The sequence below is a fragment of the Stegodyphus dumicola genome, chromosome 12 (assembly GCF_044657685.1).
Source record: "Stegodyphus dumicola isolate Sdum_Otavi_A_Nest chromosome 12, ASM4465768v1".
NCBI classification, from domain to species: Eukaryota; Metazoa; Arthropoda; class Arachnida; order Araneae; family Eresidae; genus Stegodyphus; species Stegodyphus dumicola.
In genome coordinates, this window is record NC_140779.1 from 68,977,295 (window position 1) to 68,999,707 (window position 22,413).

At 34.5% G+C, this 22,413-nt stretch overlaps 1 protein-coding gene across 1 annotated transcript in view; it reads right to left on the bottom strand.

Moving 5' to 3' along the window:
• LOC118202432 (cubilin-like) overlaps positions 1 to 22,413 on the bottom strand; it is a 212,861-nt gene that overhangs the window by 41,166 nt on the left and 149,282 nt on the right. Inside the window, exons 20-21 of the mRNA XM_085806530.1 lie at positions 20,727 to 20,849; positions 15,364 to 15,621 (exon numbers count right to left, since the gene is read on the bottom strand). Of these exons, the coding sequence (XP_085662656.1) occupies positions 15,364 to 15,621; positions 20,727 to 20,849 (381 nt within the window). The remainder of the gene's footprint in view (positions 1 to 15,363; positions 15,622 to 20,726; positions 20,850 to 22,413) is intronic.

Here is a 22,413-nt window from a genome sequence, read left to right on the forward strand (position 1 = left end):
TTAGGGCATTATTATTTTAAGGGACGAAGTTACCCATAGGAAAGAGTGTCTGTGATATTGAATGAGTATAGTCGCTTAAAATGGTTTTATAGTCACTGCTATTTTTTTTTCATTGAAAGATGATAGTTGAAGTTGGTGCAAACAACGATATGACTGCCCAAAGCATAAATGAAGTGACTTCCCAAAGTAAATTAAGTCTCACTGTAGTAAGCAGTCTGGATTGTAACCATGTGCTGGTATTCCACGTACAACCCTTCGTGAAATAGAGAATAGTTTGAAAGTTAAATCATCAGAAAGAAGTACTTATTTTCATTGATAAGCACTTTCCGTAACCTATGAATTGTAGTGATGCATTTTTGCATTTATTTACGAAACAAGAGGGTTTAAGGTGGCAGTTCTGCCTTAAATATTTTGTTTACACACAGTTCCTTTCTTACCATATGTATTGAAACTGGGTTTTGTAAAATTACATTAAGTTCAACAGTCACTTTGCAACAATAGGGTTTTCTTTTTCCATAACAATTCCCCTTCAGCGTCTTCTAGGTCCGTCAGTAGTGCCGATTTCCTCCCTCAGTTGTAACTCACAGACGGTATTTTGCAGTGAAGGTTTGAAGTGATATTTTTTATTTACTGATTCTTGTGCGCTATGAAATGTTTATCTTTCAGATTTGGTTTGCATGTTGTAAACAAACTTCTTGAATCATTTCGTTAGTTACTTTGCAAGCTGCTATAATTATTTATTAGTGCTTTGCTCTCGGATTCAATTCTACTTGACATATGCATGATATTTAACTATTTTTCTTTATCCACAACAATACGCAGTTTTATTGTATATAATCTGGAACATAGTGTTAAGTTTAGGATTATATATCTTTAGATTGCCAATAGATGGCGGTAGTGTTTGTTTGTAAAAAGAAACTGTGATGTCAATTATGTATATGTATCAGTTCGTCTTTGGTGTTCCTGAATAAATGTTGTGTGGAAGAACGCTCCTCTGTTTATTACTTTAACTGCGATCCAGTCTGATTTTTTAGAGATTTACACATATTTTGTTTATGGTGCCTGCAAACCGGGATTATTACGAACCAGAAAATCGACAGACTGAATATTTCGAAAATGGAGGGCGTTCTTGAAAATTTGAAAAAGAAACGATCGGTTGTAAGACAATTAACTACGAAACTGATAAGCAAAGTCGAATCGAATTTAGCAAATAATATCCGCTAAATGAGAAAATTGAGATAATCGAGGATTTATATGAACAGTTAATTGAGAAAATCAATGAACTGAAAAGTTTAGATTCAGAAATAGAAACGAAAGTAACTTCGGAGGAGATTGAAAATGAAGTTACCTTAAGTCAATAATACCAGGATAAAACTGTTATATGGAGAGGAAGAATGCAACGATTTTTGAAGAAGAAATCGGAATCTTCTAGAACAGTTCATCAGAACGAAACGGCTAATGTTGCACTTCCAGTTGAAACAAAACCAGTGAAGTTACCACGTCTGCAAATCGGAACTTATTACGGAGATTCGTGTAAATGGTTAGACTTCTGGAACCAGTTCGAAAATACAATTCATAATCATAGTGGATTGAGAAAAACTGAAAAATTTGCGTACCTAAAATCCTTACTTGGAGGTAATGCTTTAGCTGCCATTTCCGGTTTCGCTTTAAGTGACCAGAATTATGATTCCGCAGTAGAAATATTGAAAGAACGTTTTGAAAGACAAGATGTTGTTATCACCTCGCATATGAATAAATTATTATCCCTTGAACCAGTGGGAAACATTTCAAATGTTAAAGCACTGCGTAAGCTGTACGATGAATGCGAAGTCAACATTCGAAGTTTAGAATCGTTAAACGTTACTTCTGGAAGTTATGGAAATATTCTCTGTCCTATCATTTTGCAGAAATTTCCAGAGGAATTAAATTTGGAATTTAATCGCAGTCGAAATATGGAAGCAGGATTTGATATAAAGGAACTTATAGAATTCTTAAAAAAGGAAGTTAACTGTCGAGAAGCTGCAAGTTTAATGAATTCTGCGAAAACGAATCAGAAACCATACTTTCGTCAAAATGAACAACGCACGAAAGTTTATTCGAATTATAAACCGAAAGTTCCGACTGCTTCAGCTTTATCAACAATTGGATATAAATGTATATTTTGTGACAAAGAAGATCATACGAAATATAAATGTACTGAGGTGAACTCTGAAGAGAAACGAAACATTTTGAAACGTACAGGAAAATGTTTTCTGTGTTTTGGATGTAAACATTTAGCTATCAACTGTAAGAACAAACAGTTTTCCTGCAAAAAGTGCCGCGGTAAACATCATGAAAGTGTGTGTGTGAATCCCGCATCAGCTGTCTCCAGTGCAAAAAATAAGGAAACCGAAACATCGGCGGAAATTGTTCAAAATTCTTCTGCCAAAACTGGATCTAATATTATGCTTCAAACGGTGTATGCTGTGGCTGAGGGCAGAAATAAGAACTGTATTGTGAGATGTCTTCTTGACGGCGGTAGCCAAATCTCTGCAATTCGAGAAGATTTATCAAGAAAATTACAGTTACCAGTGAAAGGAGAAACTGTTTTAAATCTGCATACCTTCGATGAAAAGAACGGGAAACATTGGCGTCGAAAGAAAGTTGAACTTACGCTCCGAAATATTAATGACCCTGAAAAATCCATAAATCTCGGAGTCATTGAAGTACCAGTCATAACAAATGCCGATATACGAGTACCAGATGTAGAAATCAAATCCAACCTCCAAGCATTCGGCATCACTTTGACAGACTGTGGTGGCACCGATGGAATGAGTCATATTTCCGTTTTAATCGGCGCGGACATTATGTGGAAAATAGCAAGCGAAGAAATAAAAAGGATAAACAGAAATGCCGTAGCTATGAAAACCTTGTTTGGGTGGTGTATACAAGGCAAATTTCCTTCATCAGACTTTCAAATCCATGATGCGTGTTTAAACGTAAGTGTAGAAGAGAAACTTCTAAAAAGCGTCGAATCGTTTTGGAATATTGAATCTATAGGAATTAAAAATATATCTGACGAAGAACAAAATGAAATGGCCATGCAAATATTTAACAACTCGATTACACAAAAGGGTAATAGATACGAAGTTAGACTTCCGTGGAAAGATCAGAATGTGACTTTAAGAGACAATTTTAAGAATGCTGAAAGACGATTTTTAAATCTGATCGAACAATTTAAATCAAACTTGAACTTTTATGAGCAATATAAAGAAGTGATTGACTATCAGCTTAAGGAAGAAATCATAGAAAAGGTCGATCTTGGTACTCCATCTGGGAGACGAACTTACTACATACCTCACCGTGCTGTCATCCGTAAAGATCATAATTCTACGAAACTTCGCATTGTTTATGATGCATCTTCAAAGGAAAAAAAATCATGAATCTCTAAATGATAATTTACTACAAGGACCAAATCTTCTTCCTGAACTTTTGAAAGTTTTAATAAATTTTCGACTTCATCGAATTGCATTTACGTCAGATATTGAGAAAGCGTTTTTGCAAATTTCTGTTGCACCTGAAGATCGGGATTCAATGCGAATTTTGTGGATTGATGAGAATTCAAGTTTGAGCAATCCGAGAATTCAAGTTTATCGGATGTGTCGTGTGATGTTTGGAGCAAAATCAAGTCCATTTTTGCTGAGCGCTTGCATTAAGCATCATATAAAGAAATTTGAAGACATCCATCCCAGAACTGTAGAAATGTTAGAAAACTTCATGTATGTTGACGATTTTATTTGTGGATCAGATACGGAGGAGGAAGCTATACAGATATATCATGAAGCCAATGATATAATGAAAAAGGCATCAATGACTTTGACCAAATGGAATTCTAATTCGGATACTGTAAAAAACCAGTATAAATCAAGTGACAACTTCGTTAGTTTTAAATTGCCTGACTGTGATTCCCCCTCAAAGATTCTTGGACTTCAATGGGATACAATTAAGGATATCTTCTGTTTTAATGCACAAGACGTTATTGAGTTCATCCAGTCAAATGACCAAACAAAACGCTGTGTTTTAAAAGCTGCTTCAAAAATCTTCGATCCTGTTGGGTTTCTTGCTCCATATGTTATTCAAGCAAAAGTTCTGTTTCAGGATTTATGGCTGAAAGGTGTTGATTGGGATGAAATTATCCCACCAGAATTGCAAGACAAGTGGAATAAATGGTATAGGCAACTATGTGATCTACCTAATATCCAGATACCTCGGTGGTATTTTCGTGATGTTGATGAAACGCTTGAAACACTGGAACTACATTGTTTTTGTGATTCATCTCAAAGTGCTTACGGAGCAGCAGTGTACGTGAAATTCCGTAGCTTAAAATGTTGTGGAACAAGTTTAGTGATAGCCAAGAGCAGAGTGGCTCCCCTGAAAAAATTATCTTTACCAAGACTCGAGCTCATGGCAGCAGTGTTAGGTGCAAGACTTGTAACTACAGTCCGTGAGCATTTTACTCAAGCTAAGATTCATTTATGGACAGATTCTCTTATTGTGCTTCATTGGATAAAGAACTCACCACGGCGATGGAAAACATTCGTACAAAATCGAGTGTCTGAAATTCAAGACAAAACATCCCCGAGCATGTGGCATCATTGTCCTGGCTCAGATAATCCAGCCGATAAAATTACACGTGGTGTTAAAGTGAGTGATCTTGTAGTAGATCAAGAGTGCTGGCATGGACCTCCATGGCTTCATCAAGATGAAATAAATTGGCCTAAAGTGAACGAGCATTGTAACATAGTAGATAGTGCTGAAGAAAGAGTTGTGACTCAAGTTACTAGCAGTGTTCAACCTTTACAACCTGTGTTAAAAATAGAAAACTTTAGTAACTTAGGTAAACTTTTAAGAGTCACGTCATATGTATTTAGATTCATTAATAATTTAAAGTCACAGAATAGAGTGATTGGTCCTGTGACCAAAAATGAAATATGTAATGCTATGTGTTATTGGATTATCTTATCACAAGGTGAGTATTTTTTTGAAGAGTTGAATGATGTTAAATGTAAAAAACCATTGTCTCATAATTCCAAATTGTTTGGGTTAAATCCAATAATGGATGAAAAGGGTTGTTTAAGAGTTGGAAGTAGATTAGTAAAATCATCATTAGATGTCGATGAAATTCAGCCTATAATATTACCAAAAAATTATTTTTCTCGTTTAATTATTTTGAATTGTCATGAAAAGGTACTTCATAGTGGTGTAAATGAAACTTTAGTCCAAGTAAGAGGGAAATTTTGGATTTTAAAAGCTAGACGTTTTGTAAAATCTGTGTTACATGATTGTAGATTTTGTAAAAAATATAATGCTAAAGCTGGACACGAGATATCGGCTCCACTTCCAGCTGACCGAGTGGAGAAAGCTCAACCATTTGAGGTAAGTGGCATAGATTTCGCTGGCCCTTTGTATTTAAAGGATGGTACAAAAGTGTATATTTCATTGTTTACCTGTGCAGTGACTCGAGGAGTCCATTTAGAATTGTTAGCCTTACGTAAATTTTTTGCACGTAGGGGTATTTGTAGAGTTATATATTCTGATAATGCTAAAACCTTTAAGACTGCTGATCGTGAATTAAAATATTTGTATAAATTATGTAAAGATGAAAAGGTTCTAAATTTCCTTGGTAAAAATGGGTTTGAATGGAAATTTATTGTAGAAGGTGCTCCTTGGTGGGGCGGATTCTGGGAACGTTTGGTAAGATCTGTAAAAACTTGTTTAAAACGTATCTTAGGTAAAGCTTCTTTATATTATGAAGAACTGTATACTGTTTTAGTTGAAGTTGAAGCTGTTATTAATTCTAGACCTATAACGTATGTATACAATGAACCAAATGAACCTGATCCTCTTTCACCATCTCATTTTATAACTGGATCTAGATTAACTGTTTTGCCTTCACCTGAATCTAAACTAGAATCTACAAGATCTCAGTTGATTAAAAGATGGAAGCATAGGCAATTAATATTAGAACATTTTTGGAAAAGGTTTTATAAAGAATATTTGTTAGAATTAAGATCAGTCATGTTTTCAAAACCTCCAAAGAATTCTCCCGTGTTTAAAATTAATGATGTTGTACTTGTACGAGAAGATAATGTGAAACGCTGTAACTGGAAGATAGGTAGGATTAAGGAATTATTACACGGAAGAGATGATAGAATTAGATCTTGTGAGATTCAGTTAGATAAGGGTGTTGTTAGAAGACCAATTGAAAGACTTTATAATCTTGAAGTTCAATAAAATTGATGCATCCGTTACGGATGCATGGGGGGGGAGTGTTAAGTTTAGGATTATATATCTTTAGATTACCAATAGATGGCGGTAGTGTTTGTTTGTAAAAAGAAACTGTGATGTCAATTATGTATATGTATCAGTTCGTCTTTGGTGTTCCTGAATAAATGTTGTGTGGAAGAATGCTCCTCTGTTTATTACTTTAACTGCGATCCAGTCTGATTTTTTAGAGATTTACACATATTTTGTTTACATAGAAAGCGAAATGTTAAACATTGGTTAAAACCTTTGTTAAAATTAAATGGCTAAATCGTAAAATAAATTAATTGTAAAACTAAGAAAGAAGAGGTGATTAGGCTATGCTCAGCAAGGTACTAAGAAACTCTCACCCTCCCTTGAGAATTGTATCTTCGCAACATAATTTTAATAGCAAATCAAAATACTACAACTGAAAATCAACACTAGAAAAATAGCTCACCCCGTAGAATAGTAACAGGACTGTAAGAGCAAAACTATTGTAATGTAAGCATATTACTATCCAGATTGTATGTACTCGAGAAAAATAATATTGTAAAGCAGTTGAAAATGACATTGAAAGTCCAGTCAGTGTGTAAATGAATTACAAGTTTACTTTGACTATCTCAGAAAAGTATTGTAAATATGAATTGTAAATAGGAAAAGGCCAATGGCTGAGTTAAGACACATTACCTAATTTTTGTACTGTATATTCAGTTAATTAATGTTCCTAATGTCAGTTAGACCCACTCTTACCTTGTTATACCTCTTATGTTCCTTTCCATATGTTTTCTCTTCTTTACTGCTACTATAATGACAGACTATAACTGGCATATCTTTGTAAACCTGCTTATCTGTTGATTCGCACATTACTCAACGCCTCACAATGTCTTCTGCCTAATTTGGACTTGCTGCAGCAATTGATGCTGAGCATTTTTCGTGTTCACAAACAACGCTCGATGGACTATGACGTTGGACTCAATATTCTACCTTGACATGATTTTATTCCTTTCCTCCATATTTTCTATGGACTTCACCGAACCACAGTTATGTCGCGAATTTTAATTATTAATATGTGTTTTAAGTTATTATTATTCTAATATTTTTATTTGTATTCATGTATATTTTAATCTGGAAAAAAGTATTCTTAAATTATTAAAGCCTTTTTTAACTGGTAGTTCTTGAAAGTGTAGTGTAACAACGACAGGAAACGGTTGCAAGAGCCATCTGGTTTATTGGTTTATGGCCTTTTTACTAACAATGGAGGCAGTAGGGTGTTGTGTTGTCGCCTTTTACTAATGGTGTGTGAAACGAAAATCGTCTTGCCTTCGCTTTGTTAATGTTGCAGTTTTGCTTACTTCAAGACACTGGGGTTCAACATAGGTAATTGGATTCTCGTAAAGCTTAGTTCCGCTTGTTAGTTGGGGGGTTCATTTTGTTTCTCACGTTGTGTGTACAGATGTTTTTTTTTTTTTGGACTGCATTGTCAGATTTTCTGGTGTTTGATTCGTCATGGGTGTGTCATTTTCTCAGTTTAGATAACGTAAAATTCCGGCATTGGTGTGATTTTAATTTTATGATTTTTGAAAGCCTATGAACTCGCAGAGACGGAGAAACCGAGATTTCCTGGGTGCTTGCACCAGGCTAGAGTTCATTATTCTGATTTTGATTTTCAAGCGAAGAAGAAGAGAAAGAGTAGGGGCTTGACCTTTGCGGGTCTTGCTCTCGCGAGCGCCGGCTATTGCGTCGGATTTGGAGACATTTGAGTCGCGAAGATGTAACGCAGTAAAAGACAAAGTTCGGTGCAGCTTGACCTCCTGCAGGGAGGCTTGCGCCTCGGTTTGAGGTGAGATTTCTCGCGGCTTTCCCGCGGATGAGAATTTGTTCGAATGGAGAAAGTGCTCTACGCAAAATTTGATTTTTCCGTTTCATCGTGTATTTTGTGATCTTTGAATTGTCATGTAAGAGGCTTTCCAGTTAGAATTGTTCGTCATAGACAGCTAAGAAGCTTGTGCCGAAAGTGTTCTACGCAAAATTTAGTTTCGCCGCTTCATCGTGTATTTTGGAGAACTTGATTTTGTTGGTTGGTATTTAATTATGGCAAAGCACACTAGGGCTATCTGCCTAAGGGGAGGGATGCCTTTCGTGGAGGACTTTCTAAGGGAAACTGGCTCGTATACACGTTACACATGGGGAAAACCACGAAAACGCCCATGCAGCCAGCCCGTTCGCGGGATTCGAACCTCGGACCGAACTACCAGTGTTCAGCGTCTTTACCGCTCGGCCGCTGGTGGGCCCTTTGGAGAACTTGAATAGTCATGTTTGAGACATTCCACTTGATGAAATTTGTCATGAGATACAGATTAGTTCCAGGAAAAGGTATCATGCTCCCCTTGTTCCTGAGATCAATGGACGCTTCCGAAAGTGTTTGGACAGAAAAAAGATTGGACACTAAAGATCTTTCCGTTCGGAAATTGTCTCTCAATGGACATATTTAAAGCGGTTCCTGAATCAATGGACGCTTCTGAAGTGTTTTGAAAAAAAAAAAAAAAAAATTGTTTTAGCTCATTTCCAAGTGGATTGGACACTAAAGATCCTTCAATCCGGAAAAACTGTCTTCCATCTGTGAGTGATTTTTAAATTTGTCTACCTCTCTATCTTTTCAAATTACTTAAACGAAAATCATTTATTTTATATATGTAAACTACTAAATGATTAGAATATTTTAAATAATGACCAATTAATTTACAGTCTGTAGATGAAGGTTTAAAGATTTGTGTTACCAGCTTAATTAGTGAGCTATTGAATGTCAAAAATAGTAAACTTACCAAATTAATATGAGTATGTTAATCTTGGAATGAGATATGTGTTATTTTTCATCTTAAGGTATATTAATTTTTGTAAGCTGTAATTGCGTGTGATATTATGTGTTACTTTTCATAGTAAAATATGTGGTAGGATTACTGATCAGTTATCCATTATTTAGTAATATAAAAATATTCTAGAAATTAATAAATGTGTTTGATATATATTTAATGTTTCATTTGTTTAATTTAGTGTATAATTTACTGTGGTTTGTCATGTCCCTCCATTTGTTTGAGAAGGGAGGCTTTTAAGAAACATGGAGTTTTATTGAATTGAGGTTATTGATTTTTTCCTAGTGGGCTTCACAACGCGCCCTTGTACTAAACCAAATACCACTATACGATATGATATATGAATGATGGATATGATGATTATGTTATTATATTTTTTAGCTAATTTGTTCGGCACCACAGTCAGTTAAGTTAAAATTTTAAAAGATTAAAACCCCTAATTCTAAGATATTTAACAATCGTGGTATGTTATTCTATCACACAATTTAAATGATATGCTTGCCAGTATTAATTCAATATAATGTTTGATATTGTAGAATCTTTTTGAAGGAAAATTATGAGTTTATTTTGTTAAAGTATACCTTTTATTTTATTCTATTATTACTCCCTAACTTTTTAAAATTTGCTAAAATATAAATTGTATAAGATTTAAATAAATAATCATATTTTTCTGGATCAGTCAATGGTATGTTTATTTGTGCTCATGTCTTTCACCAGTCCACTACTTAGTTTTATTTCAGGGTTAATCCGGTTAATACACAACGCAATGACTTGATTTGGATCAGGTTATAGGTCAGTTTGATAGGAAAATTTTGTGTGTTACTGTGTCTCTATAAAAGGCACATAACACCACAAGATAATTATGAACTCACATGTGTTCGAAAATCTTTAAATGTCATGTTACACTGGGGTAGCGAAATCATCGCGGGCACCCAAGAGAGCGTCCGCATCGCATCCTGCCTGAACCGAAAAGTATTGTAAATATGAATTCAGATAATGTTTAAATGTGAACATAATTGTCATGATTTTATGTAACTATCACATGTAACTTGTACAAGACAATGTTTGCAGAATATTAGTAAATGCAGGTAACTGAGGTTATAGAGGTCAAGGAGATGGGCAAATTCCGAAGATGGGCAATGATCTCTACCACCTAATTTAGTCAAGCAGTTCATTTCCGTTGTTGTTAACTAAGTTTTTAAACCAAAAAATTTAAATCTGCCATATTTGAAAATTAAAATAATCATACAGAAAAGTGGTGCTTATTTTCACTGTTTACAGTGTAATCGACAGAAAGAAATTAACATTTTTTAATCATAGTATTTTGATTATTGTGGACACTTCCTGTATCTGACGCTCTTCTTGCTCGGTATACACCACTAGAAACCGCTGTCAAGGCAAAATACAAAATAATTTTTTTTCTTATCCTAAGAAACATTAGGAAAAAATTACCAATTTCTATCACGTAACTAGAGTTTCAGAACACTCCAGAATCACCGATGGTGCGAACATAACTTACTTGACACGTCTTTCCTTTACTAACATACTTAGATCGAGCTTTCAGCAACAACAAATTTTAACCAAAATTTTAGTTTATGATTTAATACATTTTAACAATCTCGTTTTTAAAGAACCATTGCCTCAGTTTTTTTTTAACATTGCTAATTTTTAGAGAATTATAAAATGATAGCTGATCTAAATGTAATGACAATTCCCAATATGGTAGTTAATAAGAATAAATTTGGCACCCTAAAAACTCAAATCTCAAGATATACGACCGCCAATGAAAATTAAAGATTACAAGAAATGTCCTAAACTTTCAGAGTTTAAAACCTAGTTAAGAAGCAATATGAGGGCATTTCAAAGGAAATCGGTGTCTTTCGATTATGTTTAAAATGCTGTCTCATTTTTAGAAAAATTTTTGACTGATTTTTAAGTTAACTCACCCTAAGCAAAATGATTCTGTCATGGATTCTTGGCATAATGCAAATCTCATATATTTTTAACGTTGTAAGCAGCTTTGGATTAAAAGGCAGGTCATACAAGTAGTAGTTCAACGCACTAAGCTTCATAGGGTGTGAAATGCTGAAAACATAATTCAAACAAGCTCGTTTCTAGCACTAATATCATATTAAAAGCCACTAAGGTGGCCTTCAGCCCAGGATGCAAAAATGCCTCTGCCTCGAACGTGTTATTATAAGGACCACGTATTTAAAGTAGCTCTATCTTCTTCTCATTTTTCTTTTCTTTTTCTAGTCATGGAAATTAAGTAAGTTGTAGAGATATTAGTTTATTTCAAAGCAAGAGAGATGAAAAATGCCCTCGCCGGGAATCGAATCACGGACCTCTCGAATACGCGCCGAGCGTGCTGGCGACTACACCCCGAAGGCATACTAAGAAGGCGGGAGAAATACCTTATAAGGTACGAAACCTACTTCAGGCGAGAAAATGATAAAATGCAACATCCGAACACTTCAAGTGTGTTTTCCTCCAAAAACATTGTCGACGACGATCGCATATACGCATAACCGGTATGCCCCGAAATTTCTTTGTTTATTCAGTGCCTTGGTAACTAAAAATACTTTTAACATTCTGTTATTTTCTTAATATGAATATTTTAGCATACAAAAGTGGTGTTTTTCATACACACGAAACGAAAAATACGAATAATGCATTATGCAGATCATTTCGTGAAATCAATCATTACGTCTTACAATACATTATCCGCGAATTAGTAAAACGAGATTTCCTTTCTTTTATTTTTTCCGGTTCTTCCCATCATTCCACGTAAGGGAAAAGAACTGGTTCCTTTAAAAAAAATTAATAATACGTAGAAAATTAGGTGGGGTTTTCTTTAGAACTTCGTGTCGAAAGCGGCTTGGTTCCAAGAAAGAAAAATCTTGAACTAGCTCTCGCAATGATTTATCTTGGTGTTTTTACTACTTAAAATAATTTCCACTTCTTAAGAAATAAATCATAATAATGAAAACAAAGGTAAGCTATCAAAGATAACATTATAAACTATGGAATTTGTTTATGGCCTTTGGGATCTACAGATTAAAAGATTGATTGATGAAGAAATATCGATTAAGAAGATGCAGAGAAGCACTCGTGTAATCATTAATGCCACTCAGCCACTTAATTTGAATATAAAGCAGATAATTTTACTGATAGACAATTCTTGACTTTTGACCAATTATTTTTTATGCTGAAATTTGTACTGATTGTATGATAAACTTGGTGCATTATTGTTTTACTATTTATAGTAGATGACTCGCATTTTTCTTTTGCAAATTTCAAAATGATAAACAAATTGATTTTACTTTCTATATCAGTATTCAAGAAGTAATGATGATGTTAACCCTTTGCGGCACAGTGTGTCCGGTCTGAACACACCTAAAAATTTCCTTCTATACGCACAGAAAAATTGAATGAAAAAGGATTTATAAGTTACTATAGGTTACTCTGAACCTTCTTTATTTACAGTAGATGGCAGCTCAACACAAACCAGTCCATATATTTTAGGCATGTTTAGTTTTTTAAGACCCTCATTTTTCAAAGAATTCTTCCAGATATTTTTAAGGCATAAAAGGAATTGTTTGAAAATAAATTTATATGTTATTTTTTGGTTGTATTTAATTAATTTGTATTTATGGCTAATCTCCTTATTCTATATTAGTTTTAAATTTTTACCTTGAAATCATGCCTAAAATCAAACGGCGAACCCTAGGTGTGCCCAGACCGGGCTCACCGATAATCTAGGACATCTGAGAGTCTGTATTCTTTGTTTTTCCGCATCTCATTGGTCAATTCATTGACAACAATGCTCGTTTCAGCACTCTTTTCGAAGCTCTATTCAATCAGTGTGCCCACTTTGGGCACACACACAGAATTAAAACGATAAGTGCTATCTTCACAAAATTGGGCACACCCACAGAATTAAAACGATAAGTGCTATCTTCACAAAATTTTACTTGTGTACTCCTCTAGGCCTAATTAGACTGTCTACCTTTTTTTTTTTTTTTTTTTTTTTTTTTTTTTTTTATCAAAACTCCAATTTTAAAAGGTAGCCTGCCGGAAAAGGTTAAAGAATTCCAAATTACTTTAAAAATCTATTAAAACACTGGTTTTATTTTAATACACAGCAAACATTTTACCACAGTACTTTCAATGAGAGAGAGTGAAAAGTGTTACATGTTTTCTCTTATATATATTTTTTTTTACTTTAAGTTCTCTTTACTTTGCTATTCTGACTTCTTGCTATGATTTCTTAGTATAAAGGCGACTTATATTTATTTAGCTTTACGATTTTAGTAAATAATTTTCTCTGTAATTTTTTTTTTGATTGTACAGCCAACACTTGGAGATTTTATGATAAAAACGTTGACCACAAAACATGAGACAAAAACTGTTCAGGTTTAATACTTTGAAAACATGATTACAATTAATACAACATGATTTTCATGTAACGAATGGACTGCAACTTCTTTGATGTCTCCTTTGATCCTTTGATGTCTAGTACTCTATAAATTAACTGAATGGTTCAACATTTTCAGTGATAAACAACGGCTTTCTTAAGTAAAATTCTGGTAATCACATAATTTCCCGATTTTCTAATTTTATCTCTCTATCACGAACTCCCGATTTAACAGCTGCAGACATTTTCACTCAGGTGCCACTTTAAATAAGAGGCATACACAAATAAGCCACGAGCCATACGACTGCGTAAAGCAAGAGCTATGGAAAATTCCCTAGATAGAACACAGGCTATATAACATTACCGGGTTCAGGTTAACATCGACCACCATTTGGCAAAGATTATGTACAAGCATAATATAAACGTAATTCTATATTTGGTGTGGTGTGGTGTATTTAATTATGACAAAGCACATTAGGGCTATCTGCCTAAGGGGAGGGATGCCTTCGTGGAGGACTTTTTAAGGGAAACTGGCTCGTATACACGTTACACATGGGGAAAACCACGAAAACGCCCATGCAGCCAGCCCGTTCCCGGGATTCGAAGCTCAGACCGAACTACCAGTGTTCAGCGACTTCGCTCGGCCGCTGGTGGGCCAATTCTATATTTGTATTTAAGGTTAAGAACGTCAAAAATAAATAATGAAGTAAAAATTATTATTCACTATTTAACTCAAAATGTTAACTATGCGTTAACCTTTACAACTAATTGATTGATTGATCTGGTTCGACTGAAATATAATCGAGGGCCTGAGCCAAATGAGAAGAATGTCATCTTATAAAGATTTTATATGAGAAATCGATGCGCATTTTCGTCGCAAACCTCGAAATTCTTTATTTTATCCTTCTTCCAAGTCAAAATATGTCGTTGAGCTCAGCACAGTGGTTGATTATTTTACCCGACTATTTCATTACGATAGAAATCCTAAAAGCTACCTGTTTAATGGAGCATCAACAATACTTATATAATGATATGACATCGGGGAAAGGAATTTATGTCGTATTCGAGTTATAAATGTGGAAAACCTCAGTTAGACCGTTAAATTACTAAGAACAAAACTCAGCTGAAAGTATGAATGCTTTTCTTTGAGCGTTACCGCGCCGCCATAAATGGGACGTATCGGTCTGAGTGGCTCAGTTAGGATTAAGCAGCTGTATAAAAGTCACCTGCATAAATTGCCTAATTTTATTTTAAAGCTTTAAAGCATCTAACTAAATTTTATACTTTTTTATTGTCAACTTTCTTCGTAAGGACAGCAGTAACCGATTATATTAAGCCAATAAAACACTAGCAGATTCCCTAGTTTCTCTTCCCGAACCTTGAATAAGCTATTCCATGAAAGTTTCGGGGTTTTTCCTCACGTGTAACATAAATAAGGGACAGTTTCCTTAGAAAATCCTCTACAAAGGCATTGCAGCTCATAAACATCTATCCCTTTGTGATAATCCAAAGAAACCCGACGTTTTAAGAGCATGGTTGCATTCGAATTTCTTCATGTTCTACGTTTATAACATAAATACAGAGCAGTTTCCTATAGAAAACAAGCTTTCAATCCTTTTTCCATATAAGAAGCTGTCATTTTAGGCAGATATATCTGCCTAAAATGACCATACTCGCACCAAAGAAAAATGTCATTTTAGGCAGATAGTACTCGCACAATAGAAAAATGTCATTTTAGGCATAAAACCCTCGCACCATATAAAAGCACCATAGAAACAGCAGAGTGTTTACCTGTGTGGTCTTTGGGCAGCTGACCGCACAACTTATAACCAGCTGGAAGTTCCAAGTGGTCAGCATCGCAACGACCGTCTGTGCCTTCCTCTAGGTCGAAGCTCAAAACACGAAGCTCTAAGCGGCAGTGGGCCGGAGTTCGGCGTTTTATCCGGTACTCACAGGTAGCATCAGCTGGATACTCCTCTGGAAAATCGGGGCTTTGAAGCAAGAACGTCTCCGCCGAGAATTCATGAGCACATTTTCCGACTAAAGATGCTGAAAAAGATAGTGATTTACTCATTATTCAATTAGATTATTATATGAAAATTAAATAAGTTTCTGTTTAGTCTAGGCTCTAGAGGACCATAAGAGGCCATAAGTGTATAGAATCCATAAGAAGTATACAGGAGCCATAAGACCATAAGAGCCATACGTGTATCATCAACCGAACTCTTTGTTCTTTACTTTTTTCTTAATCATAACAGGAAGTAACAGTAGCTGTATAAATTTCATCCGCAGCAACAAATATCCTCTTTCCTCTGTGTCTACAAAATCATGTATTCAAGCTTCATATCTCTGCATCTATTCGTCCTCTTAGCTTTGTACATGACTCTTGTACAGAGTCGGGATGGCTTCTGATTTTTATGGTAAACGAAACAGACTTTGTTGACACTCGCAACAAACAATAACTGTTGCCTAACATATCACAGCCGCCCCTATGCTGGACAGAAAAACCAGACAGCACTCGTGATCAGTTTAAAGAAGTAAATTTGCAAGGATAAACTGGGACTCTTACAGATATTAGCAAAGCTGTTCGTACACCAGTGCTGTTGCGTAGTTTGGCAAAACTGGCACAGAAAAGTGGTTTAGATTTGTATAATCTATGTGAGAGCAGTGTGTGTCATGTTGTAAGGTTATGGTAAGTGTAAGGTAAGGTAAGTGTAGTGGTTATGTTGTAAGGATTTTAAGTTTTACTAAGTTTTATTTTATTTTAAAACTTTGCTATCCTCTCTTATTTTCCATTTCCGGCCAGAATAAGCGCGAGGAGAATTGTTTATGCTAATGAGGTTGCAAACTGTATAGGTAGTATTTAAGATGTGGCTTTTAACCAAGAAGAGAGAGAGAGACTTCTTGCTGCCTTAACACGCGCGTGCTTTTCAGTCAGTTCATGTCTGCCTTTAAGCCCAGAACTCAGTTCCCACTGATATTGGAAGCCTTATTGTAGTTTTGTATTTCGCTGACTACATACGTAGTGTCAACAAGCCAATCTTTGCGTTACTAGTCTCTGTAAAGCATGTAGCTTTGGTTTTTATTTATTTAGATCTTATTAAGTTAGTTTATTTTTTATTTTCTACGTTTTAGACCATAAGTGCTGGTCTCTGTATGCCGAGTTGCGGGAGCGACTGTGCGCTGTGAAAAATAAAGAGTAAAGTTAACCCTTCTTGGTGGTGTTGTTTCTCCTACACACTTACGCGCATAGTTTGAGTAAGCTCCCTTCTCCCATTCAGAATTAGTACATGTTTCAAAGGCAATTAGAAGGAACAGCAGTCCTGACAATGTAAGGTGGCAGTTACACATTGGCATGTGAAATATTGCAGTCCTTAGCTTGCAGTGGTCCACTTTTAAACTGAGGAAAGCGAGTTGCATCCATAATTTTACTCTGTGACGTTGCTTTTGTGATAGAATCTTCAGTTCAAGTTTGAAAAATAGCTGGAGCTGGCTTGTTGAGGTCTTGGACACATGAAGGTCAAAACTGATTCGGTACTTCCTATGTTCCCGCACTAGAGCTGTTCTGTCTCATTTAGATCACAGCGAGGTAGTACAGAAAAGCTATTAAACCTAAAGCAACTTCGGAGACAACTTTATGCTTAATAGAGTGTAATCGAATTTCAAGAAAAAAGAGTAAATTAACTTTTCTTTCGTGACTACATTCCACCTGTTCTTCCATTCACCGAGGAGAAGCTGAACTATATATATACATATGTAACACATTTTACACACCATTTGTAACGTGTGCGAAGGCAACGAGCACACACTTTCGGTGCCTGCAAAAAATAACTATAAACATTATTATATCATTATAAACACTGGAACACAGAAATGTATTTTCAGATAGAAAGTTTCTTAAAATAAGGTAGGAAAAAATATATATTAAAATACCGTGGAGCACCTTTTATACTTTTCTCGCTTATACGTTGTATGGATTATGTTAATTTTATTAACAGTTAAATTTTAAGTTAAAGTTCCTTTACTGTCAAATTCTTAACTTCAACTTACTACTTTCGGCCAGAACGTAGTTTTGAAATCTTGCTGAATATTTAATGAGGAGGAGCGGTATTTAAACCACGAAGTTACTTACTGAGTCAGAGACAATCAGAGTTTCTGATTTACGTGCGTCTGCCTTTTTGGCCACTCTCTCTCTCAAGGCTGTTATTACGCTCGGCCGTACTCAGGCCCTTGCTAAGCTTCGTAGTCAAATAAGTTACGGGGCCAACTCGATTTGAACCTTGATAGCTTCGGCTATACTTCTTTAGTTAATCTTAGTTTTAGTTTAATTCTTAGTCTTTTAAGTTCAAGTCCAAGTGCGGGCTTTGCTTGTACACTCCCAGGCAGAGTTTTGTTAAATCTTATTGGAATAATAAAGGGTTAGTTACCCTTCTATCTTTTTGTTTCTTGTCACCGAACTCAAGCGATTATACGCTTATCAGTTCTTAGATTCTTCACTTCCAACATTAACTTAGAATTCCAAAGTGAGGAACTCTAGAACGTCTTTTACATTTATACGTCGTTTCAAATTCAGTCATATTTATTTTAATAGTAAAATATTTTTTATACATCGCATAACTTTGGCTAACGTCCGTTTTGTTTGACTTACTGCACTGGGTTTACATTTCGGTGTCACGTCTTTCAAGTATTTTTCCAGAGATAGGTAGAGAAAGAAACAAAGACATGAGACATCACAGTCTAGTACAAGAGTGGAAGACCAGTTCATGAGTAAAGGAGTTTTGGAGCGAAAAACAGATATGTTTTTTTTTTTTCCTTCTGAACAGGACGCTGCGTTAAATAAACTAGATGAAGTAGAATTCACTGATACTAAATGTCAAGAAAGCAAACGGCACTCTCGTTAAAAGATAAAATTCAGGCCTTAAAAGAATTTGATGAGAATACTGGTTTGACGAAAGCAAGAGTTGCTCCAGTGACTACACAAAAAACAGTTGTTTATGATAAAAAAAAAGTTGAAAAAATGGCAGAAATTTGTGGACAGTCCATTTCAAAGAAACTACGTGTTCAAAAATGACTGTTTTTTAAGGTCGAAGCCATTTTACTAAACGTTTTCATTCAGTGTCGTGCATCTAGTATTCAAGTCAATGGTCCCATGTTAATCGAGAAGTCAAAAGAAATACCATTTCGACTGAGTGTGAAGGAAGCTTGCTTTTCTACTGGATGGTTGCATAAATTCAAAATCTCATGTCATATAATAGATGGAAAACCAAAATGTTCTTGCTGAGTCGGTTAAAGAGTGGTTCAAGAATTTATCCACCAAAATAGATGGATCTGAATTAAAACATACTTTTAATTTTGAAGAAATTACTATTTTTCTCTTTAAATTTATGTCTGCAAAAACCCTAGTTTTCAAATGTGACAATCGTCAAGGACTTGAGCAAAGTAAACTGTGATTATGGATGAAGAAGATTGGAAGGTACTTGGATTACACATTACAATCGAGGAATACGTAAACTGTGATGCCAATACACTGACGTCATTATGTACAGTTGAAAAACTGATTGAAAACATGTTTCCAGGTGAAAATTTAAGTAGCGGAGATGAAGAAGAAAATGAAGAAATAAACCCATCTTCTTTTCAAATAGTGCTTTACACCCTCAGAAATGTTTTTGTGTGAACAAGAACTGAATGCTTCACTGAATGAAAACTGAACTTTTGCTTTAAAATGTTATTGGGAAAATGGTCACGTATTCAAAATAGTAATTCAAATAAAGGTATGACTTCTTTTCACAATTTTACATAACTAAATACAGAAATTCTTGTGATTTTAAAAATATTAAATTTATATTAATATTATTCTTAAAATATTAATTATAAAAAATTGTTTAAAGTGTTAAACAGTTTAAAATACTAATACTAATAAAATATTTATTTAAAGTATTAATTTAAATTTCTTTAAACGTAGTTAATATCTTAAAGAAATTGAAAGAACGATAATAAAATTGTGTAATATCAGTAGCAGGTTAGTAGTACCAAAATCGTGCAATTTAATATATATATATGTTTCATGTATCATGTCGCAATTTCAAATTCTGTTTATACGTCTTTCTGATTTATATGTCATTTGTTAATGGTCCCTTGAAACACGCATAAACTGTAGTTGAGATTCTGAGTCTGGAACAATTTGAACGCTTCAAGAATTTCAACGCTCCTTTTATAGGGGTCTATAAAAATATAATTGAAATTGTTAAAATATTCTTTACACTTTAATTCATTCATCTTTACATATAAAATTCGGAGAAAAATTAAATAACAAATCTGTTGATAGAAAATGAATATGCATGGAAAAATTATTATCAATAGATTTTTATTTACTAAAATTCCACAACTGCAGAACAAATTTAGGTCGAAACAGCATAATACACGTCGATATTTGGATTTATTTGTAAATAAAATGGGATTGCTACCTGCAGAATACAGAAAACGATGGCTGTGGAGAAGAGAGAAAGCGTATTTAAATGTAAAAATGACTAACATTATAAATTTAAAATAGTAACTGCAGATAATTCAAAATACTAACATTGATGCAACATAAAAGCGCACCTTAAAAGCAGGCTTAATTAATCATCAGCTAATTCCTGTATGATATCTTTTATAGTCATGCGTGATGTATTTTCTCCCTCTTTACCGCTTACCTTCCCAGTGTAATTGGAAAGCACGTCCCTCTAGTAATTGGAAGGTTCGGAGTTCAAGCCCTGGTGAAGGCATTGCATGTTTTTCAAGCTTCCTAATGAGCCCAACGAAAACCCGAATCACTCTAAATATGAAGTGTTAAAGACCCTGAAACACAATCGTGTATTATTATTAATAGCTGAAAAAGTATTATGTGGTGAATTTCAACACGATTCTCGAGTTGTTACACAAGTATGGCGTTATAAATTTATTAAAAACGGATTTTCTGGACATGTTAAATACACCAGAAAACATGAGTTTCTTACAGAGTTACAGATAAAGAATTAATTGGATCTCTAAATTGCAACAGAATCCTCTAGTTTTTATACAGCTGTGAGTTATTGAGTAAGGTTGATTAGGTCTGTTGATTTCAACATAGTCCTCAAGCTGATGTACAAATATAAGATTACTGAGAAAAGAATTACCAGATCTGTGAATTTCAACACAATTCTCAAGTTGTTGCACAAGGATAGAGAATCCCGGTCTTTCATTTTTGGCATCAGATTTGAACTTCAAGCTCATACTTTCTCCTGTAAATGGTATGGCTCCTGATAAAAATGAAAAAGAAAGTGCTGCATTCAGTAAATTTCACATTTATTATGGCGTATACGCGATCATACAACATAAAAATTAACACTTTGCTTGATACAGCTTACGCAACTACAACAACACCAACAAAAAATACGTATTACAGCTTATTCATTTTCTGTCTTGGTATCAGAATAAGCTATGATTTGATTTTAAAATTACTCCAATTTTCCATCTCAGTTACACAATCTTTCATAGAGGCATCCAGCAATGGGGCATCTTATTTGTCAAGAAGGAGGTCATAAAATGATTATTGGATACAGAATTAGGCCTAAAAATGTAAATATAGACAAAGAAAGTTTTACGAGTTTGTGAAAAATGATACGGAAGCAATTTACGCAGAAATAAACAAATGATTATGGCTGCAATAGTTTTTTAAAATAAAAATTGGCTTTAGGAAAGATATAGTAAAGCTTCTTCTTCTGCTATATATGCGGCACTATATATGTCTTCTATTGATTATACAAAAGGTATAAACATTAATAATATTATTTAAAAATAGATACGTTGTTTTGAAATCGCTCACTGATTTCATGAATAAGGTACTGTTGTAATTTGAAAGAAAAATAACTAGTCGTGGCAAAAGCTCGTAAAACCGATAAGTTGTCAGATCATGACGTGATAGCGTAAGGAGCGTACGGCGAATGGGCACCGTAAATGTAAGGCAACGCGAAAAATGGTAAGATATCTACAGACTTTTCTAATGAGGAGGAGATTAAAATGTATGTTGCAAAAGTAAGTAACAGAAGATTTCTACATAAACGTTACAGGTAATGCATATATTATTTGAAGATAACTAGTTTGCTTTATTCGTTATGATAAAGCATTTAAGGTTTTTATCCTAACAAGAGCCCATCTGGGGGTGGATAGATAAGACCTCTGAACGCTGGTAATTTGATTCCGGTTCAAGTCCCGGCAAACATTTGTAAGGGATTTTCGTCATTTTCCCCACGTATAACGTATTTACGAGGCAGTGTTGCTTTGACAGTTCTGCATAAAGTCATCATTCCCTCAGACAGGGAGTCCTTGCGTGCTTTGCTTTGATGCTTTTCTCAAGCACTTTCTAAAGACTCCTGAGATAAATTTATTTAGACAAATCACTTAATGGCTTATATGGAAAAAGGAAGGAATGTTTTGTTTTGGGATACTTTTTAAAGGAAAGTATCCAATATTTGCATTGCATATCGGAACACAGTGAAAGAAACATCATGGAGCTAAGACTGTCAATCACTAAGAGATAATAAAACACAAATAACAGTAAAGCTAGTGCATTATTATTTCAACATAATATTATAACATAGCATTGCACTAACAGCTGCTCTGTCGTTGGAAAAAGTAAAGTTAAAAAATAGCAAAGTACTTCATAACTTGGCACTGAATTGAAAACCGAAATGTTGTAAATACATTTAATGTTTCAAAGCTTGTATATTTTAAGCTTTTAAGTAGAAAATTATGAATGTTTTATAACCGACCTTTTCCTCATCGCATTAATTGAAAAAGGTAATTCGTGTCCGAAGCGTTTGA